General features: G+C 49.8%; 5 protein-coding genes across 5 annotated transcripts; 1 reads left to right on the top strand and 4 right to left on the bottom strand.

Moving 5' to 3' along the window:
- Window positions 1-4,858: 4,858 nt before the first annotated feature.
- Window positions 4,859-5,035, bottom strand: CABS01_00111 (uncharacterized protein; the record flags this gene model as incomplete). The annotated part of the gene is made up of 1 exon (XM_060533495.1): window positions 4,859-5,035. One exon carries the CDS (start codon window positions 5,033-5,035, stop codon window positions 4,859-4,861), a length of 177 nt encoding a protein of 58 aa, XP_060406009.1.
- Window positions 5,036-5,641: 606 nt separating this feature from the next.
- Window positions 5,642-8,363, bottom strand: CABS01_00110 (ubiquitin interaction domain-containing protein; the record flags this gene model as incomplete). The annotated part of the gene is made up of 10 exons (XM_060533494.1): window positions 5,642-6,035; window positions 6,247-6,437; window positions 6,535-6,719; window positions 6,807-6,867; window positions 6,964-7,037; window positions 7,082-7,158; window positions 7,232-7,401; window positions 7,454-7,526; window positions 7,583-7,692; window positions 7,755-8,363. The coding sequence occupies 10 exons, from the start codon at window positions 8,361-8,363 to the stop codon at window positions 5,642-5,644; spliced, it is 1,944 nt and encodes a 647-aa protein (XP_060406008.1).
- Window positions 8,364-13,543: 5,180 nt separating this feature from the next.
- On the bottom strand, window positions 13,544-14,674 carry CABS01_00109 (uncharacterized protein; the record flags this gene model as incomplete). Its single annotated transcript, XM_060533493.1, has 1 exon — window positions 13,544-14,674. The coding sequence occupies one exon, from the start codon at window positions 14,672-14,674 to the stop codon at window positions 13,544-13,546; it is 1,131 nt and encodes a 376-aa protein (XP_060406007.1).
- A 2,118-nt stretch (window positions 14,675-16,792) lies between these two features.
- On the top strand, window positions 16,793-17,312 carry CABS01_00108 (E3 ubiquitin-protein ligase RBX1; the record flags this gene model as incomplete). The annotated part of the gene is made up of 4 exons (XM_060533492.1): window positions 16,793-16,900; window positions 16,954-17,032; window positions 17,095-17,165; window positions 17,214-17,312. 4 exons carry the CDS (start codon window positions 16,793-16,795, stop codon window positions 17,310-17,312), a joined length of 357 nt encoding a protein of 118 aa, XP_060406006.1.
- A 227-nt stretch (window positions 17,313-17,539) lies between these two features.
- Window positions 17,540-18,004, bottom strand: CABS01_00107 (microsomal signal peptidase 12 kDa subunit; the record flags this gene model as incomplete). The annotated part of the gene is made up of 3 exons (XM_060533491.1): window positions 17,540-17,740; window positions 17,808-17,867; window positions 17,954-18,004. 3 exons carry the CDS (start codon window positions 18,002-18,004, stop codon window positions 17,540-17,542), a joined length of 312 nt encoding a protein of 103 aa, XP_060406005.1.
- Between the last annotated feature and the right edge of the window lie 1,527 nt (window positions 18,005-19,531).

Here is a 19,531-nt window from a genome sequence, read left to right as displayed (position 1 = left end):
AGTCACCACCCCTCCCCGGCCCTTGGTATCCTCCCAAGCCATTTCCCCCTCACTTCCCGAACCATGATCTATCAATTCTTTTGCTTGGCTCGCCATCAAGGTAATCCTACGTGGTGCCGTGTGATGCGAGATCTAGCCCCTCAGGCGTGGCGGAGCGAGAGTAGACAAGTCGGGTATGGGTACGGATACTCGCGATAGCGAGGCGCATGATGATGGTGAGCAAGTTTCTGCCAAGACCCAAGCCTCTCTCTGCCAACTTGCCAACTTGCCAAGTCCTCTTTTCCTCATCACCCAAAATCCCAAGCCCTCTCTCCTCAGAAATCAATCATTTTGTTTGCCGCATATGCGTACACGTGCCACGAAAAAAGTCATTGTGCCAAGATATATCTTGGCGCGCCTCTTATTTGAGAAGCGCCCCCCCCCCCCCCCCGAAGACGCTAGACCTGTGGAAATGATACGATAATACTTATGCGGCTGCTAGTTAGGAGCGCGAGCAAGCCACCGCTTCGTCTGTTCGTCGTCATTGGGATGGCTAAGGCCCACGGTCCAATGGACTTTCTCTATGCTTGTCTATCCGTCGCCACCCTAACTCCCCGCCATGATCTATATCGCCTAGTCTGCGGCAGTGTTGCATGGACTTCGGGACCCCTCCCGCCCGCCAGCCTGACGTTGCGGTAGGTACATGAGCCTACGCCACACGGAAGGTGGTGTCTTTCCACCAAAGCCAAGACAAGCGCGATATCGCCTCGCCAAGTCGTGTACCTACGCATATGTGTGTCCATAGCTCCAACTCCATCTTGGCACTCGAGGAGGTTGAGAAGTTTGGGCTTGGCTTTTTGGCGTCTCGCCTTGCCCACATTCTCTCTTAGCATGACCGGGGCTAAACCGCAACAAGATCTAGTAGAGGAACGCGAGCAAAAAGCGCGTCTCATGAATAAGACAGGGAAGTATTTGGCGAAGTTGGTCAATCTTGGGTACTTGGCCCCTGGGAATGACGGGCCAAGGGTTTGCAGCAAGCGCACACTCAACCTCCAGCTAGCAAGATTAGGCGATGCGGGCAGCGGATGCACCTCGATCGACTTCGCCATCTGCATACTTGTTGATCACTCATCAACATGCCTAGCTACCCGTATAGAAAACACAGGAGAAGATTTATGACGGACAAAGATTAACTCCCACAATTCCGACCTCGCTCACAACGACCGGACCCCCACTGGCACCCCCTTGCCCTGGTTCAGACTTCAACCATTCCCCTGGGCCCGAAGCCGCCGCGGCTTACACCAAAAGCAGCGGCCAGGCTGGTAAGAACCAATGTCAATCCCGGTGCAGCTCTCTGGGCCCCTACTGTGTAGATGATTCGGAAGTGGCGCGCTACTTGGCTGCGTGGAAGCGGGAGGACTGGAAGCTTAACAGCATGGCGGCGAAGCAGCTGCAGTCTGCAGAGACGGGAGCCAAGGAGGCCCATCACGCATACTCAAAAGTGACGAGAAGCACTCCGTCCCCCGTACCTTTTTTGTTCATAGGAAAGGAATACGGATACTCAGTACTTCATCATTCTAGGTACGTATGTCTCCGCCATGCCGCCCCTGTCCCTGTACGCCCGTTGAGTGAGATGTTTCCCCATGGTCTTCGCCGGGGCCGCTGTAGCACAGAAATTGCCGTGTAGTAGTTGGCGGGGTGCAGGTAATTAGATCAACGACAAAAGTGCCCGTCTCCGCCTCTTTGTCTGGTTCCAGGATTGAGGCCTGCGGCCTGGGTTGCGGGCTTGCCCTGGTTCCTTGTGTAGTGTCCAGTCTCCAGTCTCCAGAGTCCAAGGGATCCGTAGATCAGATCAGAGAAATTCCCATGCTCTTCCCACCCGCCGCAAAATAGACTAAAATGTCTATTTTTTGCTCCTATTCCAATTTGCGGCTTGCCTGCAACTTGCTTGGCTTCTCTCCCTCCCCCCTTAATGGTATAGCGTCTTTCGTTTTTCATCACAGCAGAGTTGAAACGTTTGGTCCCCGGTGCCCTAGACCCTGTCCGATGAATTGGTTTTGATCCCATCTCGCCATCATCGCCTCCTCCCCTTAGTCCATCTATTGACTCTCGAGTCTTGACACTGGTATGTACCTCTCTTGCTAGTAAGAGTCAGAATGTTTGTCTCCATACTTTGGTCCCCCTGGCTCAATCTCGTTGGTTCACGTAATATCTGTCCGGGCAGACAGGTAAAGGTCCCCCGAGCCCCCCAGAAAGAAACTCGGCCCATCCGGTATGAGTGGGTTGGGTAGAGGCACCATGTCACATTGCTCAACTTTCAGGAAGTCCTTGGCCGGCTAGGGAGCAGTCGGGTAGCGTGAGGTGGTTACAGTGATGCGACCCCATCACGTACGTTGTCCCACTGCAACCAGATGACACTTCTTAGCATACATAACCGCCCGCCGGATAATAGCATTGCTAGCCAAGGGAACCAAAAGGGACGACACTTGTAACTCTAGAAGTTCAGACACGCCAAATGGCAAAGACCAACAGCAAGGGGGTGGTGGATGGTGCCGGTGCATGCGGCCGTGACAAGTCCGCATCCCGGCGCCGGACCCCCTTCTCTGTCCTCTCTTCTCCTCCATCTCGGCCGTTCATCTGCTTGCAGTTGCACATCCCTCCTCTTCCTGGTGACTGTACGGAGTACTGTGGCATGGTAGAAGGCTGGGATTCCGGGAGGCAACTCAACCTAACTTTGCCCACCATCTTTTCTTCAGCATCTATACTTCGTACCCAACCGAGTTATCCCATCTTTGAACCAATCAAGCCCATGTCGTGGTTCCGGCAAAAGAGTTGATCGCTGCTCCACCATCTCCCCGAGCAGAAATATCCGCCAAAACGTTTGGACGGGGACTCCATACCATAGCCCCAAGCTAAGGAAAGGAAACGAGCCCGAAGGCGGCAACGATCTGGTGCTTCGCACGCAGAGCGACGTCAGCGACACATGTGGCTCACGAGGCTTGTGGGTGACATGATCAAAAGAGTGGGAGGTAATAACTCCGTAGGCTGGATGTGGAACAAAAAGAAAAAGATGGAATAAGAGAAATTAGGCGGGCCATGTTATGTCAGTGCTGTGGCCCTGTCACTGCCAATAAGGACCCTCCATGCATATTGACCCTTTCCTCTTCTCTCCCTTCCCTTACTAGGCTCTATGGATGGCAGAAGAAAGGAATTAAGAAGCATGTGAGCTAGTGAATAGGTGGACTGCCCGGCGAGGGCGTAGGTATATGGTGAGCAGGGGAGTAGATGGAGAGAAGATGGAGTTATCCTCCACATGGACAGTCGGCCAGTGACAAGAGAGAAAGAGAGAGATGCCCTACACAGATACGCTTCCATAGGATACACAGAGACTGATAATGAGTACTGACTGCCTGCGTACTTTGTGCTCCAAATGTACTCTCTGTATGGTGCATCTATACGGGGTAGGTACACTAGCTGACTGGGTAGGCAGCTGGTAGGTATTCGTAACGAGAGAGAACGAGAGAGAGAAAAAGAGAGCGAGAGAAGGGGGTGGGAGTGTGTCCGATGAAGGCAAAGATGTACGGAGTACACTACGCCCATACGACGCCCACGCACGTTCAAGGTCCCGCCCAGGCACCACTTTGCTCCCCACGCAGCACACCAACCCCCATCCATTCACACCACTATCCGAAAAAGAAAAGGGAAACCAGTGTTTGGCACCAGAAGAGCTGCGATCTCACAATCTGGAGTTCGCACTAGCGGCCCAACTTGACAAGGACCCCGACTGTGCCAAGCTTCCAAAGCGGGTTTGTACGTTGTAGTATATCCGCACTACACCGCATCCAAACGCTCCCTCTGACCTTATCACCTTGGGTTCTGGAGTCTTGGGTCCTGAATCGGGGACTTGAGGACCATGGGACTTGGACTCGTTTGCTATGCATGTCTCATCCACATTCATTTGGGAGGGAATGGATAATGGTGAGACCTCATCGTGCCTGTGTGCCTGTGCCTGTATGCTTGTAGGTATGCCTGTGTACCGACCGGCATTGCAATACCGCGCGCGTGCCACGCTTGGGTTAGAGTCTTGGCAGCAAATTCTGATCAACTTCAACACCAACTTCGCTTTCCATCTTTGCCTTCATCTCGACGTGCCAAGCCAGCAAAGCAGACCATCACGGCACGCAAAAGTCGTTGCCAAGACGTCGGTTCTCCCAATGCTTCCTCCTGCTTGACATAATTTTGAGGGGGTCGGGGTACAAATTCTGCAGATGACGCGAAACGTAGACGAGACAAAAACAAATAACAAAAAAAATCACCAATCATCATCATCACTGGCTAGCATTCTGGATAACTCGCCGTGCTATCTACGGATAATGATAATAGCCGCATAGCCATGCCCCGTAGACTAGTATCCATCCATATGCCTCGATGCGGCTACTGGTACGGACGGTAAATCCAACTCCATGCCCTCAGTCGCCGCCCACTTCACGCATCACGAACGATCAAACACCGCCGGCCTTTTGGGTGCCACTTTCTCTTTCGCTTTCTTCACCATCATCATATCTCTTTCTCTCTCTCTAGCCCCGTTCCATTTACCAGTGCCCATCAAAGCCAAGCATCACCCAATCGCCGACAAACGTTACCTCCGCTACAACCAGTATTTCGTACTTGGTTGTTCGTACGGATACACATAGTTTGCAACACACCTCACCGTTGCGTTCGATAGATTCACCCCTGATCAACCGGCCACTTTCCCATCGATCCCGCCCCTTACACACATCGACTGCTTCTTGTTTCCATAGACCTGACCCCTGACTGACAACAAGCCCCTCCCATATCCTCTGGGGGCCCTCTGGACATCTCCATCATCGATTTGTATTTAATTATATTGCTGAACTGCAACATTGACAAGGTCTGCCTTCCATACCCAGCCCACCGGGTTTGTCCGGCATGTGGGCCAACCTGTCCTTCGGTATCGTGGAACACTCCAATGTGCGTCTAGTAGTCCGTCAACTGCGCATCGTGCAGCAGTCTCTTCACCGCATTCGGATTCCATATACACATGATGAAATGGACACTAACGTAAGTATCCGTAGCTTCTCGACCTTCTCGCTCACTATCTGCAACCCGACAACGGCCGCCACTAGGCGCCTTGGAGAAGGAAATGTACGAAGAAGGCATTGCCACAACTTCCTGACCATAGACCCCTTGCCCATCCAATTGCAGGATTCTTTGGGAGCGCGATGACTCGGAAAAAGGTACCATACCCATCCATTCGCTACCTCAGAGTAGACTAGTCTTCCATATGTACACTGTTGCGGAACGCTAGACAGAACAAGTTGGCCAGCAAGCTAGGTACGGCAGGATTGGTACCGCCATCGGAGGGCTAATTAGCCCGGCCGACCCGGGGCTTGCTCCAGGTTGAGACGACGCCATGCCATCCGTGAAGATCCACGTCCGTGCTCTGCAGTCTGCACACGCTTGGCTCCATGCTGTCTCTCTCTCTCTCTCTCTTTCTCTTTCTCTCTCCCTCCCGGTCTCCCTCTCCCTCGCTCTCCATGCTGCATGCTTACTGGTGCTGCTGGACTTACTAGCTGCCACTGGTCATCCTTCAAAAAGGTGTCTCAGCTGAATCACACCCCCACCCCTGCTTGCTCTCTTCTCAGTCGGCCTTCATAAAAAACCATGGCCGGCTGGCTGCCGATTCATCTGACGTGTAGCGCCTCGCCGGCACCCTCATTGGAATAGGCATCGTCGCTCCAAACACTCCATCGAGGCCCACCGATCCGTCCTGATCGAGCTGCTGATGCCGCCGCTTCCCCATGCTCTCTGCCGCTGCCGCCGTCGTTCCCTCCTTGCCCTTCAATGTCTCCTCGCTCTCGGCATGCCCCTCCAGCGTCACAGTCTGCGCCTTTGCCTGCGGACGCGACTGAGCCTGTGCGTCTTGGTCCCCAGTACTTGCCGAGCTGTCCTTGACCGCGACTAACACGCCGCACTCCCAGTTGCGACAAGTGAGCTTGGCCGTTCCCGACTCCCGGTCCTTCACTAATCGGCCCCTAAAAGTTCAATCTAGGTCAGCCTTATGATCGACCCACGTCGTTTCTTCACGCTGCCCTCAGACAGTAGGCTTTGCCCCTTCTGTGATGTGTCTCCCTCACTGAGACGAGACAGTACACTACACTAGACTGCCCCTTCACTCTTCGTCACACAGCCCTTACCACTAAGGGTAGCCTGCAGGCCAATCGCGAGGGTTCCTGTTTGACTTACCATGCGCTCTCCGACAAGTTTGCACTCCCCACGTATGCCCAGACTGCGCCGTCGTGCGCCCGCTCACGGACGAATATGGCTTTGCTATGTAGTAACAGGCCACCTCTGGCGCTTTGGCAATCTCGCATCAATTCTCGCGGAAACGTTGAAGAATTCCACCATTTCTCTTGCATGCAAATGGTGCCGGCAGACTAGATCACGTAAAATGAGCATACGGGGAAAATACATGGGGACTTGGGCAGCAGGATCGACCGGTAACGCGGCGATCCCGGCCGGCACACAACTTACAGATCTACCGCCCCGGCTACTAGAAACGGTCTTTTCGGTAGGGAAATAGATGCGGAAATGATGCTGCAATTGGAGCGGCTCCTTGTCAATGTCGACCGGTCTGGAACCACCCAAGCCTGTTTTTGCAGCCTTGCTCTTGGTCATTTTGGACTGCCTGGCTTCGTATTCTTTCATGCCTGAGTCGCCTGCAAGGAGTGCCAGCAATGGAGCGTTAGTATGCTGATCTTTTCACCCTGACAAACCTCAGCAGGCTTGATTGCAACCACACGCACCTTGACAGGCATAGTATATCATCGTTAAGAACCCATGGTTTAGCGATCCCAGTGAAGATGCCTGGGATGACAAATTTGTTAGCAACACCCCTGGTCACCGCTCGCCAAGAGCTGGGCAACTTGCTCAGCCAAAAGACCGCGCAGACCACCTACGTACCACATAGTCAATGTCAACGGCATTCTCGGTTGCCAAACCCAAGCTTCGGATAATGCTCCCTAAGCCGCAGTAGCCTAATCGAAAGTCTAAGTCAGCACAATTTTGACTTGCCACGAACATGAAGTCATCGCGTCCCGAGCAGAAGGGGTAGACTGGCCTGTGTGTTGCCAAGCTTCCTTCGTATGGCTGCCAGAGCTATGGGTCGATGTCAGCCTTCAGTCAGGATGTCATCTTATATCGGGCTGCCCTGTTGGCTATTGCTACTGACATGGAATGGACGAAACCATAACGGCTTGTCTCGGAGAAGTCGTAGTTGTCCAGGCTCTTCACCAATTTGTCGTCGAGGCCAAGCGCTCTTAGGAAGCGTCGGAGCTCGGTGCCGAATGATGTCTCGATAGGTGGCCCATTGAGCCGGGGCAGGTCGATCAGAAAGATCATCTAGGTAGAGTCAGCCAGACCATCAAGAATAAGTCAAGTTGGGAGCTCAAACGTTTTCCAGCTGACCCGTCTCTCCCCAGTCGTAAGGAACCAGGTTGCCGGAAGGAATTACAATACGGAGGCAACTGCGTGTCGGTGTTAGATGGCTACTGGTAGCTTAAACAGTTGAGATCCAACTTACCCTTCATACTTCAAGATCTGCAACTTGGAATGCATGTACCCGCCATGCATTGGCGGAAAGCAAAATTTGATGAGACTACCGGCCGGAATGTTTGAGCGGATGTTGGCTTTCTAGAATATGAAGCGCAAGCTCAGCACTCGACCAAGAAATGTAAGACAGTCTTCCAACATACCTCGGCATCGTTATTTGCGTAGGCGACTAGAAGCAGCTTGGTGTTTCGGACATTGACCTTCGAGAGAAGCCATTCCTCGTCCCATTGGAAGGATGAGAGCACGGCCAGCTGTAGTTTGTCCTTCTGAAGGACTTCCTCAATCTTGATATCTTCCCCATTTCTGGGGCAGCCGAAGGCCCAAGTGCGCTTGAACGCTCCTTTCGAAAATGGTAATTCCAAAGGATTTGCGGCTGGTGTTGCAGATATTGCTGGTGTCGCTGCCTTGGACTTTGCGGTACCAGTAACCTTATGGCTCTCAGAGACTCCAGGGCGTAGCAACTTTAAGCTCTGTGAGGATTGGGTATCAATACCAGCCTCTGCAGCTGAACGCTTCTTCAGTCTTGCTATACGTTCCTCTTCCATTTTCTTGCGGTCGAGGGCCAACAGCCCTAACGGGCCTGTGTTAGTGGCTGACGATGTCGGAAGCTTCGTTGCAGATGACGCAGCCTTGGTTCTGTCGTCGTTGTCAAATTCCTCTTGCTGTAAAGAGAGTGCAATGGCTAATGCGAGATCTGGATCGTCATCTGCGCTTGGCGACTGGGGTCGCGCCCGATTATTGTGCGAACTCATAATTGCTCGCGAGGTTTTGCTGCCTTTGGCTGTACTTGCTGGCTTGAAAAGACAGCTGCAATTCCCAGCGAGCTTTTTCGATCTTCCTGGAGTTGAATTTTTGCAAACAATTTAGTGCAGTGAAGCGTCGGCACTAGTACCACTTCGTCGTGATGATGGTGAACATTGGACGACGTCAATTACACGGCCGACGTGTAACCAAGACCCATCTTTCCGTTCGTCAACTCGCGAAGTCACGTGCTCTCGTGTCTGATCTTTCCTTTTGGTGCATGTGCATTTTTCTACATATCCACGCTTGAATGGCACTTATGCTATCAGCTTTACAGCGATATCGAACTTGGGTCGGTTTGTTACATCCAGTCCCATGGGTGTGTTGACAAGTTGATTCCTACAACAACGGCGAAGGTCGATATATTGATTGAAGATGTCATCTGTCTCAAGTATCTCTTTTGGAGGGGCTATTGCTATCAACCTCGAAAGCATGACCGATGTAGGCATCAGATTCGCGTCGGACAATGCATCGCACTTCAACCATGATGTTTTCTAACTTTCAAAATCTCACGTAAACTTTCGAATATTCTGCTGGTGTACAGAACATTTTCGTTTCTTTGTCGTTTGTATGATCTACCACGTTTTGTCCACTATCTGTAAAAGCCCTTCGGCTTTGTCGTGCTGTTGTGGTTTATCGACACCAACTATTTGCTACATCCGGGCTGGCAGTAGTCGCAGAGGCGATTGATACGAATCAAATGCTACCATGTCTGATAACCCATGCAACCCCGAATACCGCAAGAAAGTAACCAGGAAGTTCCATCTACATCTTTCGGTGGCTCTTCTTGCCCAAGTGTTGCTACTTTGGATTGAGAACCGAATGACTTGGTTGAAGACAGCGTTGGGGCAAGCGATGTTTGGAATTCCGGCTGAGTATAAGAAGTTGTTTTGAACACTTTAGATAAAGGGAGTCTCATTGTTCCACGAAAGCTGAATGGTTGTGAAAATGCCCCTGGTCGAGAATATCGTCTATTATGGGTTGCTGATACTCAAACCCAATGACCAAGGTACAGGATCTTCCAGCTTGGGATCGATACTTCTTATGCCCTGATCTCGTGGATGTTTGATTCGGTAACTCATTATCTTGAGCATGCTGATGTCTATCATTCCGACGGAAGCCCAGAACAAGCGGATTGAACAACACTGATGGAAACGTTCGTGGGCCCAGTATCTCGCAAGCCACATTGGCGGAATGGACGAGATAGACGGCACTTCAGCTCCTAGTCAGACTATATCTTATGCCTCTCAAAGTAAGGTGTAAACTTCTCTCGCTAGTTCACTTCTGTCAGCATCGCGTCAGGCTAGACGGAGCCATCATGCTGATCCCTATACATTTATTGCGGTCTGATGCTGCAACCAACAGAACCCTCGGGGATCCTTTTCGGGCGTTATCATACTCTTACTCAGACCCCAGGATACAAAACCTACATATTGGAGATGAGGACAAAGTTCTTTCCGCTGTCTCGGCGCCGAATGAGTGGGCTTGTCTTAACAAGTATGTCATGACGCCAACTTACGTGCATTCGTGAAAACCACGTAGCGGTTGATTCATCCAGCATAATACGAGTGTCTGTATTTGTATTACAATGAAGATGTAGCCTTTGGGCAATAGTTCTGTAATAGCATCAATATTTTACAATTAGCGGTCAGGGGACGTCTTTCAGGCTATCTCCCATGTTGAACCTGAATGCGAAACTTACCAAAGAGATTTCAATAAGACAATCCCTTTGAAACTCACAGACAGACTGATGCTACTGGAGCGTCGCCCTTTTCGTCGCCGGCTTCTCTAATGCACCGTCACCGCCGGAAGACGTAAGGACAAGGAGTTATGTATAAACATGTATTTGACGAACGTTTCTTGCAGGACGGAGAACTGGCACCGTAGGCAATCAAGGCGATCGCCTAGAATATACACATAACTAGCCCTTTGGGGTCCGGCCCGCCTCATTGGGGGCCATCTTCGCCTTCACAGGCAAGCTAGTCTATTAGGGTTAATATCGAGTTTCTATTACGTACTTTAATAAGACTTTATATTAACTAATAATAGCCGGCTATAGCCGGCTATAGCTAGTATAGCTATTATTAATTATTAATACTAACTAAACTTAAGATATTAATAACCCCGTTACCGTAGTATATTAATCGCCCTCTAAATAGCTAAAAACTACCCCTTACTTTCTACTTTATTTAATAACTTTAAAATATCCTTTTTAGTCATTTTTACTCTACTCTTATACTAGGTTTTTAAAATATTAATAATACTCTAAAGTTAGTTAAGTATTTCGAGGTTATTATATTATATAAACTAGGTATTAATTAGGGTAATAGTTATATTAATATTTTTTTTTAATTTTTAAATCGATAGTATTTAATCCGTATTCGTTTAAATAATCGTATTATAGCTCGGGGTCCTTTAGTATAATACTTATAAAATTAAACTTTCAATTATTAAAGAAGTCCTAGGGGTTAATAATAACTAGGCGTTTCGGTATTTTAATAGTATATATTTAAAAATAAATAAATAATTCGATAGTAATAGTAATAAGGTAATAATAATAACTAATAAGGGAAGCGTTTTTTAATTTCGATAAAAAAAACGAAGTAATAAATATATATACGTATACGAGTTAAAATTAAGAATATTAAAGTAAATATTAAAAGGTTAATATTATTTTTAATAATAATAACGAGGGCATCTCCGATACTACCGTTATAAGCTATAGTTATTTAAAAAAGTAGGGAGCTTAGCTAAGTATATAGGCTTATAAAGTAGTAGCGTCGGGCGCTTAATATTACTATTAATTTATAATTATAAACTTCCCTTTGGGGTCCGGTCCGCCTTATTAGGGGCCATCTTCGCCTTTACGGGTAAGCTAGTCTATTAGGGTTAATATTAAGTATTTTTATTACATAACAAACTTTATAACTAATAATAGCCGGCCGTAGCCGTTACTGAATATTAATAATCCCGCCGTAATATATTAATCGCCCTCTGAATAGCTAAAAACTACCCCCTACTTTTTACTTTATTTAATAACTTTAGAATATCCCTTTTAATCTTTCTTAACCTACTCCTACGCTACGTTTTTAAAGTATTAATAATACTCTAAAGTTAGTTAGGTATTTTAAGGCTACTATATTATATAAGCTAGGCGCTTATTAGGGTAATAGTTATATTAATATATATTTTTCTAATTTTTAAATTAATAATATCTAATCCGTATTCCTTAAGACGGCTATATTATAATCCGGGGTCCTTTAGTATAATATTTATAAAATCGAACTTCTAGCTATTAAAGAAGCCCTAGGGGTCGATAATAACTACGTATCTCGGCATTTTAATAATATATATTTAAAAATAAATAAACGATTCGATAATAATAGCGATAGTAATAGCAATAGGGCAATAGCAATAGGGCAATAGTAATAGGGCGATAGTAATAGGGTAATAGTAATAAATAGTAAGGGAAGTAGCGTTTTTTAACTTTAATAAAGGAAATAAGGTAACGAATATATATATATACGAGTGAAGTTAAAAGTACTAGGGTAAATATCGTAAGGTTAGTATTATTTTTAACGACGGCGACGAGGGCATCTCTAATACTACCGTTATAAGCTACTATTACTTAGAAAAGTAGCTAACTTAGCTAGGTATGCGGGCTTATAAGGTAATAGCGCCTATTATCGCCGTTAATAATCCGTAGTTATAAACTTTATAGGAAGGAAAGTTAAAAAGTTAGAAAATCTAAAAAAATAGTTTAGTAAGATAGTGTGAGTATTTACTAATACCGTATATTAATACTATATAAACGATATTGAGAATCGCCCGAGTAGCTAGTAAAAGTAAAAATAAAAAACAAACAAATAATTATAAACTTTATAAGAAGGAAAGTTTAAAAAAGTAGAAAATCTAAAAAAAAATAATCTAACGAAATAGTAGGAGTATCTACTAATACTGTATGTTAATACTGTATAGCTAATATCGAGAATTGCCCGAGCAGCCAGCAAAGGTAGAAATAAAAACAAATATACATAACTAGAGCTTGGCAGCGTGAGCCGGGTTTTGACAGGAGCGTACCACTGCCCCCTTGATGCGTTATGCCAGGGATGATGTTCCCCTAGTGAGAGATCATAGAGGTGGTCCATTGTGCTGCGGCTCCTGGTTGATGGATGAGCTTAGAGCGACACGAGAATCAGTGACTTAGCCAGGAAGTTAATTGCTGGGGCGGCCGTAGTCTCACCCTCAGGGGCTTCTAAAAGCTTCCCGCTGCTCATCCGAGTTTCTAGTTTAAAAGTCTAAGGTTGTGCTACGTCTATATACCGTCATCCGACTTGGTCTAAAGATAAATGCTGATATCCGACATTAACTTGCTCAGTAAGTTGAAGAAGCAGAGAGGCTTCGTCACAAGAAAGGGGCCGGTGACGTTGAATATTGGAAAAGGGAGGCTAGGGAATATTGCATCACAGGTGCTGGTTGGAAAGTCCACAGTGAACTGTTACATAACAGACACCCCAGATTGGCCATGTATAGGTAGGGACATGTTCAAGGGCTGCGCGGTAGTCTGCTCAAGTAGCATAACCACGGCACTTCACCAAGGACAGAAACATCGCTAGTACATTGTTTACAGAGAGCTCCCTCTCAAACTATTTTGATACTGTCCTGTTTGGTCGGCCGTCCAAGTATGCCAAAAGTGTAAAGGATTAGATCAGAGCCGGACCACCAACGCCACCAAGTATATATCTTGATAGTCGTCTAATTCGAATGGATACAAACATGATCGAACATGAAAGATGGAAACGGAATATGAATTGGTCCTAACTGAAAAGAGAACATCAACATCGCTTTCGGGTATCAAGTAGAATCTCAGGTAGGCACGTAAAGCAACTGCGAGCTCCTGCCGCTTTCCCGCTTTCCCGCTTTCCCGCAACCCCAAGACACCCAGCAAGACAAAGTAACAAGTCATATCAAATAGAAGCAGCGCAGACTCTCATTCCCATGCCAGATGAGTTCCAGTACTCCTGCGTCTTCCAAAGAGGAACAACGGCACAAAGCGAACCAGCCAAGTGACGCCCCAAGTACCAAGTGTAATGAACCTTCTTGTTGTTTGCAATCGACAGACAATGGCCGCCTAAGAGTACAGAGGACGTTCTCCCGATTGTGTAGATGACATGGGCGACTCGAGTTTCAGAATGCGGCGCAGGTTGTCCTCCATGGCGCGGAGATCGGCAGATTGGTCGCCCTGAGGGGCCGGGTTATTTCCCATGAAGCCGTTATGGACGTACTGAGCTGGCGGAGCCGAAGCTGGTGGCTGGGCAGCTGAAGCCAGACCTTTGCCCCCAAAGAGATACTTCTTCAGAGCTTCAGAGCGATCCTCGGCAGGCGAGACCTGCGTAGGTCTCGTGCCATTCGGAGACTGGTTGGGAGCGGCACGGGCAGCGCGGATGCGCTCTTGGTATGGGGTGGAGAATGCAGGGCCAAGAGGCTTTCCCGAAAAGCCGTCAAGCTCCTGGGCCGAGATTCCACTAGATGATCTCTGGAGAGGCATACGGTGCCCAGGGTGAGTGTTGTAAGGTTTTGCAACGAAAGGGCCATGGTTGGCATCCCTGGGCGAAGGGGCAGCGGTTGACTCAGAACCATCTGTTTGAACGGACGAGTTCAACGAACTCGATCGCCGCGCCTGTTCCTTTTCAGCTCTATCGGCTCTGAAAATGGCGTCAAGAGGCGACTCGTGAGCCCTAGGTGCGGTCGCAGGATGCTGAGGTGTCGGGCGTTGTCGTTCGGTTGCCGGTGGGGACGGCTGCTGTTGGGCTTCCGGCCTGGGTCCTGGAGATTCGGGAATGGACTTTGAATAGAAGCTGGGCATAGGTAAGGCTGATGGAGCAGGCGAAGCATGGAAAGTCGCGCCAGCGAAAGCGGCCGCTGCCGACTTGTTCACCGGGATGCTCTGAGGGGTCGAGCGGCGGTTTTGGCGGGTGACGTCAGGCGAAGCTACGGTATTGGGGTTCCTAGCCCGAGGTTTGTTTCGCGAGCGCTGTTTGGAGCCAGGCTGGTTGCCGTTGCCGGACTGCGGCTCAGGCGAGCCAGAATATGACTTCTGGGGGGTATGAGGATGACCGGCTTGATCGAAGGCCAAGGTTGAGACATTGGCGACGTCGGTCTCTGATGCGTACATCTTCTGTCCAGCAGCCTTGCCGCCACCGCCACGATTTTGTCGGCGACGAGTGGGCGTTGGCTTTGCTTGATTTGTTGTTTCTTGCATTCTGAGTCGTAGGAATGGGATAGTAAGTTGTGTCGCAGCGACCGCAGGATAGAAACTGGCGGCAGTCAGGGTCGACAAAGGGGAAGAAGTCCTAGACAATGGTCGCTGGAAGGTAAAGAATGCCTTAATTGAGAAGGTAAGGATATGATGGTGGCGGAAGGAAGGTATCTGTCGGTCGCGAGGCTTGGATACGCTGGCTGTAGCAAGATTAGATATGGTGGGTTTTCCTTCTTCCGATGGTACTGTTTTTGCTACGTTCAAGCGCCAGGAGGATGGTCTGTTTGAGGAAGCGGATTGGGAGAGAGTAAAAGCGAAAAGTAGAAGCCAGAGTCTGATGCAGGAAAAGCGCGTGTATATTCTCTGCTCATGTTGCCGTACAAATGAGTGACGGGCTGAAGAGTCGAGTAAGGTGACGATGGCAAGAATCGGGGGAAGAGCAAAGCCACAGCATGCGGCGAAAGAGGGGAGAGGGGCTTAAGTAACCCCGGTGCTAGGAGACCTTGAGCTGAGTGGAGATGTTGGGTGAGTGCGTGTGTGTGCCTTGCCAAACCTGCCCAGATTGGGCGTGTTCGCTGAGGAACCTGCCCGACTTTCCCTCCTCCTGTCTGAGGCCCAGAGGTATCTCGCCACACTAGCAAGGCGCGTTGGGTACCTACCTGAGGTGCCTGTCCTAGGTACCTATCCATACGCAAGTAGGTAGCGTAGCGTAGCGCAGCGCGGGCGGTGGCAGGTATGTCATCCCGTCCCCTCGGTGTCACTGCCAATCCCATCCCATCATGGATCCCATCCAAGTACCTTTCCCATTATCCCTCCTTATCTAGTTGCCCCTTACAGGCTACGCGTGGCTCAGTGACCTCCCGTAAGAGAGAGGTGGATCTCCGTGTTGACCCCTTCACGTGCGCTTCCAGCCTTACTCCCCGTCTTCAGCTCCGGACGGCTCGCATTACCTCACCATCCTTGCTTCTATCGTCGAAATTGGCAAAAGGTTGCTGATACGAGTCACGGCCCTGGACTTTTGAGAAGAGCTGCGTCACCCCGATTCCGCAAGAAAGCCCCAAAGTCAGGTAGAAAGCAGAGGAGGGATCCAAGACGTGCTTGATTGGTATCATGGAGCAACTGCAAGCCACTGAAGTCAGGCCGCTCACGTTGTAAGGTACCTAGATCCAATGCCTGAGTACGATTGCCCAGTCAGAGGCAAATGCTGCAGTTCCTACTTGGTGTGACTGTCACTGAATCCCCGCCGTCTTCCAAATTCGCCTCCCTCACTCCGATTGTGTTAGATGCTCAAAATCGCTGCAGGACTCTCTACTAAAGGGACTCAACCTATTCTACATGCTGCCATGGGAAATGCTTCCAGAAGTTGTCTCAACCTGAGACTTTGTGCTGGCCCATTGCTGGGCCCAGTGCGCACTTTGGTAACGTGAAGACTGTCTTGAGCCGTAGCAAGCTTAGGTAATCTGCTCGCTTTCCCACTGTTTGCTATGGGCTTGCTACTCCCAGGCAGTGCGGGCAGGTCTACAGGGCACATTAGGGTCACAGGTACCTAAGCACCGAAATCCCCCGGCCCTGAGGGACAGGCAACGACCGCTTTCCCGCACTGTAGGGGAGGTAGGTCATTCTACCTTACGCCTCATGAACCCCGCCAAGGCAGGCGTGGAATCAGGCGCCTTACGGACCGGGGCCACTCCCGTTGGCAGCCTTTCCTGCCCGCCATTCGCATACATCACCAACCTAACCACAGAAATCCGGCCTGCAAACGAGACACGACAAAGGCCGTAATAACCCGTCAAAGCTACTTTTCTTCTCTTAAAATATTGAGGAGTTGGTTTGAGTCATCTTTGTAAGAAAATCACCCGCAACCCGGAAGGCTCGACATAGGCTAGCCTGCCCGCTCGCAACCCTTTGGACCTCATTGATCGGACTTAGCTGACCTACAACGACACAGAAAAGGTACGCTTCTCACGCCTTCTCCGCAAGCCGTCCATACTACCGAACCGCTGCTTCTTCTTCGACATTTAATATATCATCCTGACTTTGACCGGTATCGCTCAGTTGTGCAGAACTCAAACTTACCGCCTCAACCGTAGCCGGAATCGTAGCTCGATTCGATATTCCACAATGGCCGATGTCGATATGACGGATGCGCCCGGCACTGCCGTCGCCAAGAAGGCCGCCGACGGCGAGAGCAGGCCGGTGGACGCGAAGAAGCGCTTCGAAGTCAAGAAGGTGCGTAGATGGAGGAATTGGATAGCTTGACCCAAGCTTACAAGTGCCTCTAGTGGAATGCTGTTGCCTTGTGGGCATGGGACATTGTCGTCGACAACTGCGCTATCTGCAGAAACCACATCATGGACCTCTGTGAGTTGGACGCTGACATGCAAACCCGCTGTTTCGCCCTTACGCATGCTAATAACACACAGGCATCGAGTGTCAGGCAAACCAAGCCTCTGCAACGAGTGAGGAGTGCACTGTGGCCTGGGGTATATGCAACGTATGTTTTCTGTACTCCATTTGCCTACTCTCGCTAACCTACGTGCAGCATGCATTCCACTTCCATTGTATCTCACGTTGGCTCAAGGCCCGACAAGTCTGCCCGCTGGACAACCGCGACTGGGAGTTCCAGAAGTATGGGCGCTGAGATGGTGCAAGGCAATGGTGCGAGGATCTCGGTCGATGGATACGCAGCATTATGTGTCATGGCTACGCAGAATGAGGATACAATAAGTGATACTCTCCTGACGAGCGAGGACTGCGTCCAGCTGGCGGAAACAGCTAGCCAGAGAGGCCCTCTGGGGTGGGCACAATTACAGATGCAGGAATATACATCACAATGACTTGATGAACAATTGACGTCTTTGGTTCCGGCTATCCCGACTTCCCTATTGTAACCTCGTTTCGTGTCCCGGAGCCGGACGCGGATCCAGGTTCTAGCCACTTGACTGGATGTTGCTTGAAAAAGGGCCAAGGAGGCACGACAAGGAGGAATGTGAGTACGGTTCCGCCTAAGCCAACGTAGACTGCGAGCTTGATGTCTTGCAGAATGTATCCGATGATGAAAGCAAGAACCTACAGGGAAGGGCAAGTCAGCATGGAGTGCTTTCAAGTTTGATATCGAACAATTGTCAGAACTTACTCCAGATGCCGAGAGAAGTAGAGTCGCGAGGAGATCTGCCAGTTTCTGGCCCTCAAAGTCCTGTAGGGAACACATCGTTAGCGTCTGGGAGTTGGAGATGCGTCAAAGAAGCCGAAGGGGAGGCAGGTTTCCACCGGGTGACGTACGATCTGGCCCTCAGCGATATCGCGAACCTGGTCGAGGATTTGATCGGCCATTGTGATTGCGCCCGCGAAACTGTCCAAAAGCGTTGTTCTTTTTGGTTGTTGGCCGGTTGATGATTGGGGGGGGGGGGGGGGGGGGTGGGCGGGGGGGGTGTGCGGGGGGAGGGGGCGGGGGGGTGCGTGGGGGGTGGGTGTGTGTTTGTGTGGGCGCCGCGCAGGGTGTGGTTTTGTTGTTTTTTGTGGTTGGGGGGGGGGGGGGGGGGGGGGGGGGGGGGGGGTTGCGCTGGAAGATGGATTGGTGTGGTGAGCAACCTCTTTGCCAAGTCGTTGGTGCAGACTGTCGGGCCGTAGATGTGTCTTCGAATATTTGGTTCGGTCTGCGATCTCGAGGTGATCAACAATGGATGATCTGGTATTATGGTGGCAGGAGCAAATGGAACGTCTCTTAGCAAGGCACCTAAGGTAAGGTAAGGTTAGGTAGGTAGGGAACAGGTATGCCGTTTCCGAAGCAAGTGAAGCACGGACCCTAGTCCTCAGGTCTGGTTTGCAAGCTCACTTTCACTCCGTGCAGCCTTCGGCACCATGTTCCTGCTCCAGCAGCTGCTATTGGGTGCAGCCCAACCACAAGGCGAACGATGGGGTACAGGCTAAACAGGCCAGCGGACTGTGTGGGGTCACTGGTATGACACACCCAGACATCCTTGGCCTGGAACCTGAAAAAAAAGTCTCTCTCGGCTGGCCTGTGCCGCCACCTACCTTAGCGACTCACTGGCTCCAAAGTCGGATTTTCACTCAGAACCGGGAAATCTTCCCTTGCATTTGATCACCTTCTGGCCGTCCCCGTCATCTTTCGGTTCCATTCACCACCAAAAATTTCAAAAAAAACCCTCAACACGCTCAGGACAACCGAGAAGACCTGTCGTCCAAACTCCTTTTTTTTCTGTGCAAACCAACCTTTTGTTCATTTGATTGTGCAGCAGTCAGACCAGCTTTCTTCATCAGATTAGTCTGATCTTGTTCTGGTGGTTGATCTAGCGACCTACCAAAACAATCGCATACTGTTTCCGGACGACGAAGACAAAGTCCCACATCCTTGGGTCACCATTCGCACCACCTAAACCGACGACCATTGTTCCTCGATCGTTATCCGATTCCCTCAACACCGCTCGTAACAACAAATAATCACCTCCTCGACCTCACATACTATTGTGTCTTCCGAACTGCTGCGACAAATAATAGAATCGCATTCGACTTTCGAGTTTCCCAGGTCGAAAGACCCACTTGATATTCTACCCGACACTCCAAACCACCAAGTTGGCTTCACTCGCAGCTGACGCTACCTCACCCACCTGTTCACTCCGAGGTCCTGGTTTCTGGGTCTACAGCGGAGTGCACAAGAAACCTCCGTAATCGGGTTTCAAAATCAACAGAAATAACCGGAATACAACATCACATCTCCAGCATTCTTGTGCGTCAACGCTGTCTCCTCAGCGTGTACGCATCTTCTAGGGACTGGCACGACCACAGCCACCCTGGAAGCTCGCTACTCTTTCAGCGCACACCGCGCCGGCCGCGAGGAGT

The sequence above is a fragment of the Colletotrichum abscissum genome (assembly GCF_030869225.1).
Source record: "Colletotrichum abscissum strain IMI 504890 chromosome Unknown Scaffold_1.1, whole genome shotgun sequence".
Classification (NCBI taxonomy): Eukaryota; Fungi; Ascomycota; class Sordariomycetes; order Glomerellales; family Glomerellaceae; genus Colletotrichum; species Colletotrichum abscissum.
This window is presented reverse-complemented; position numbering and strand designations above follow the sequence as displayed.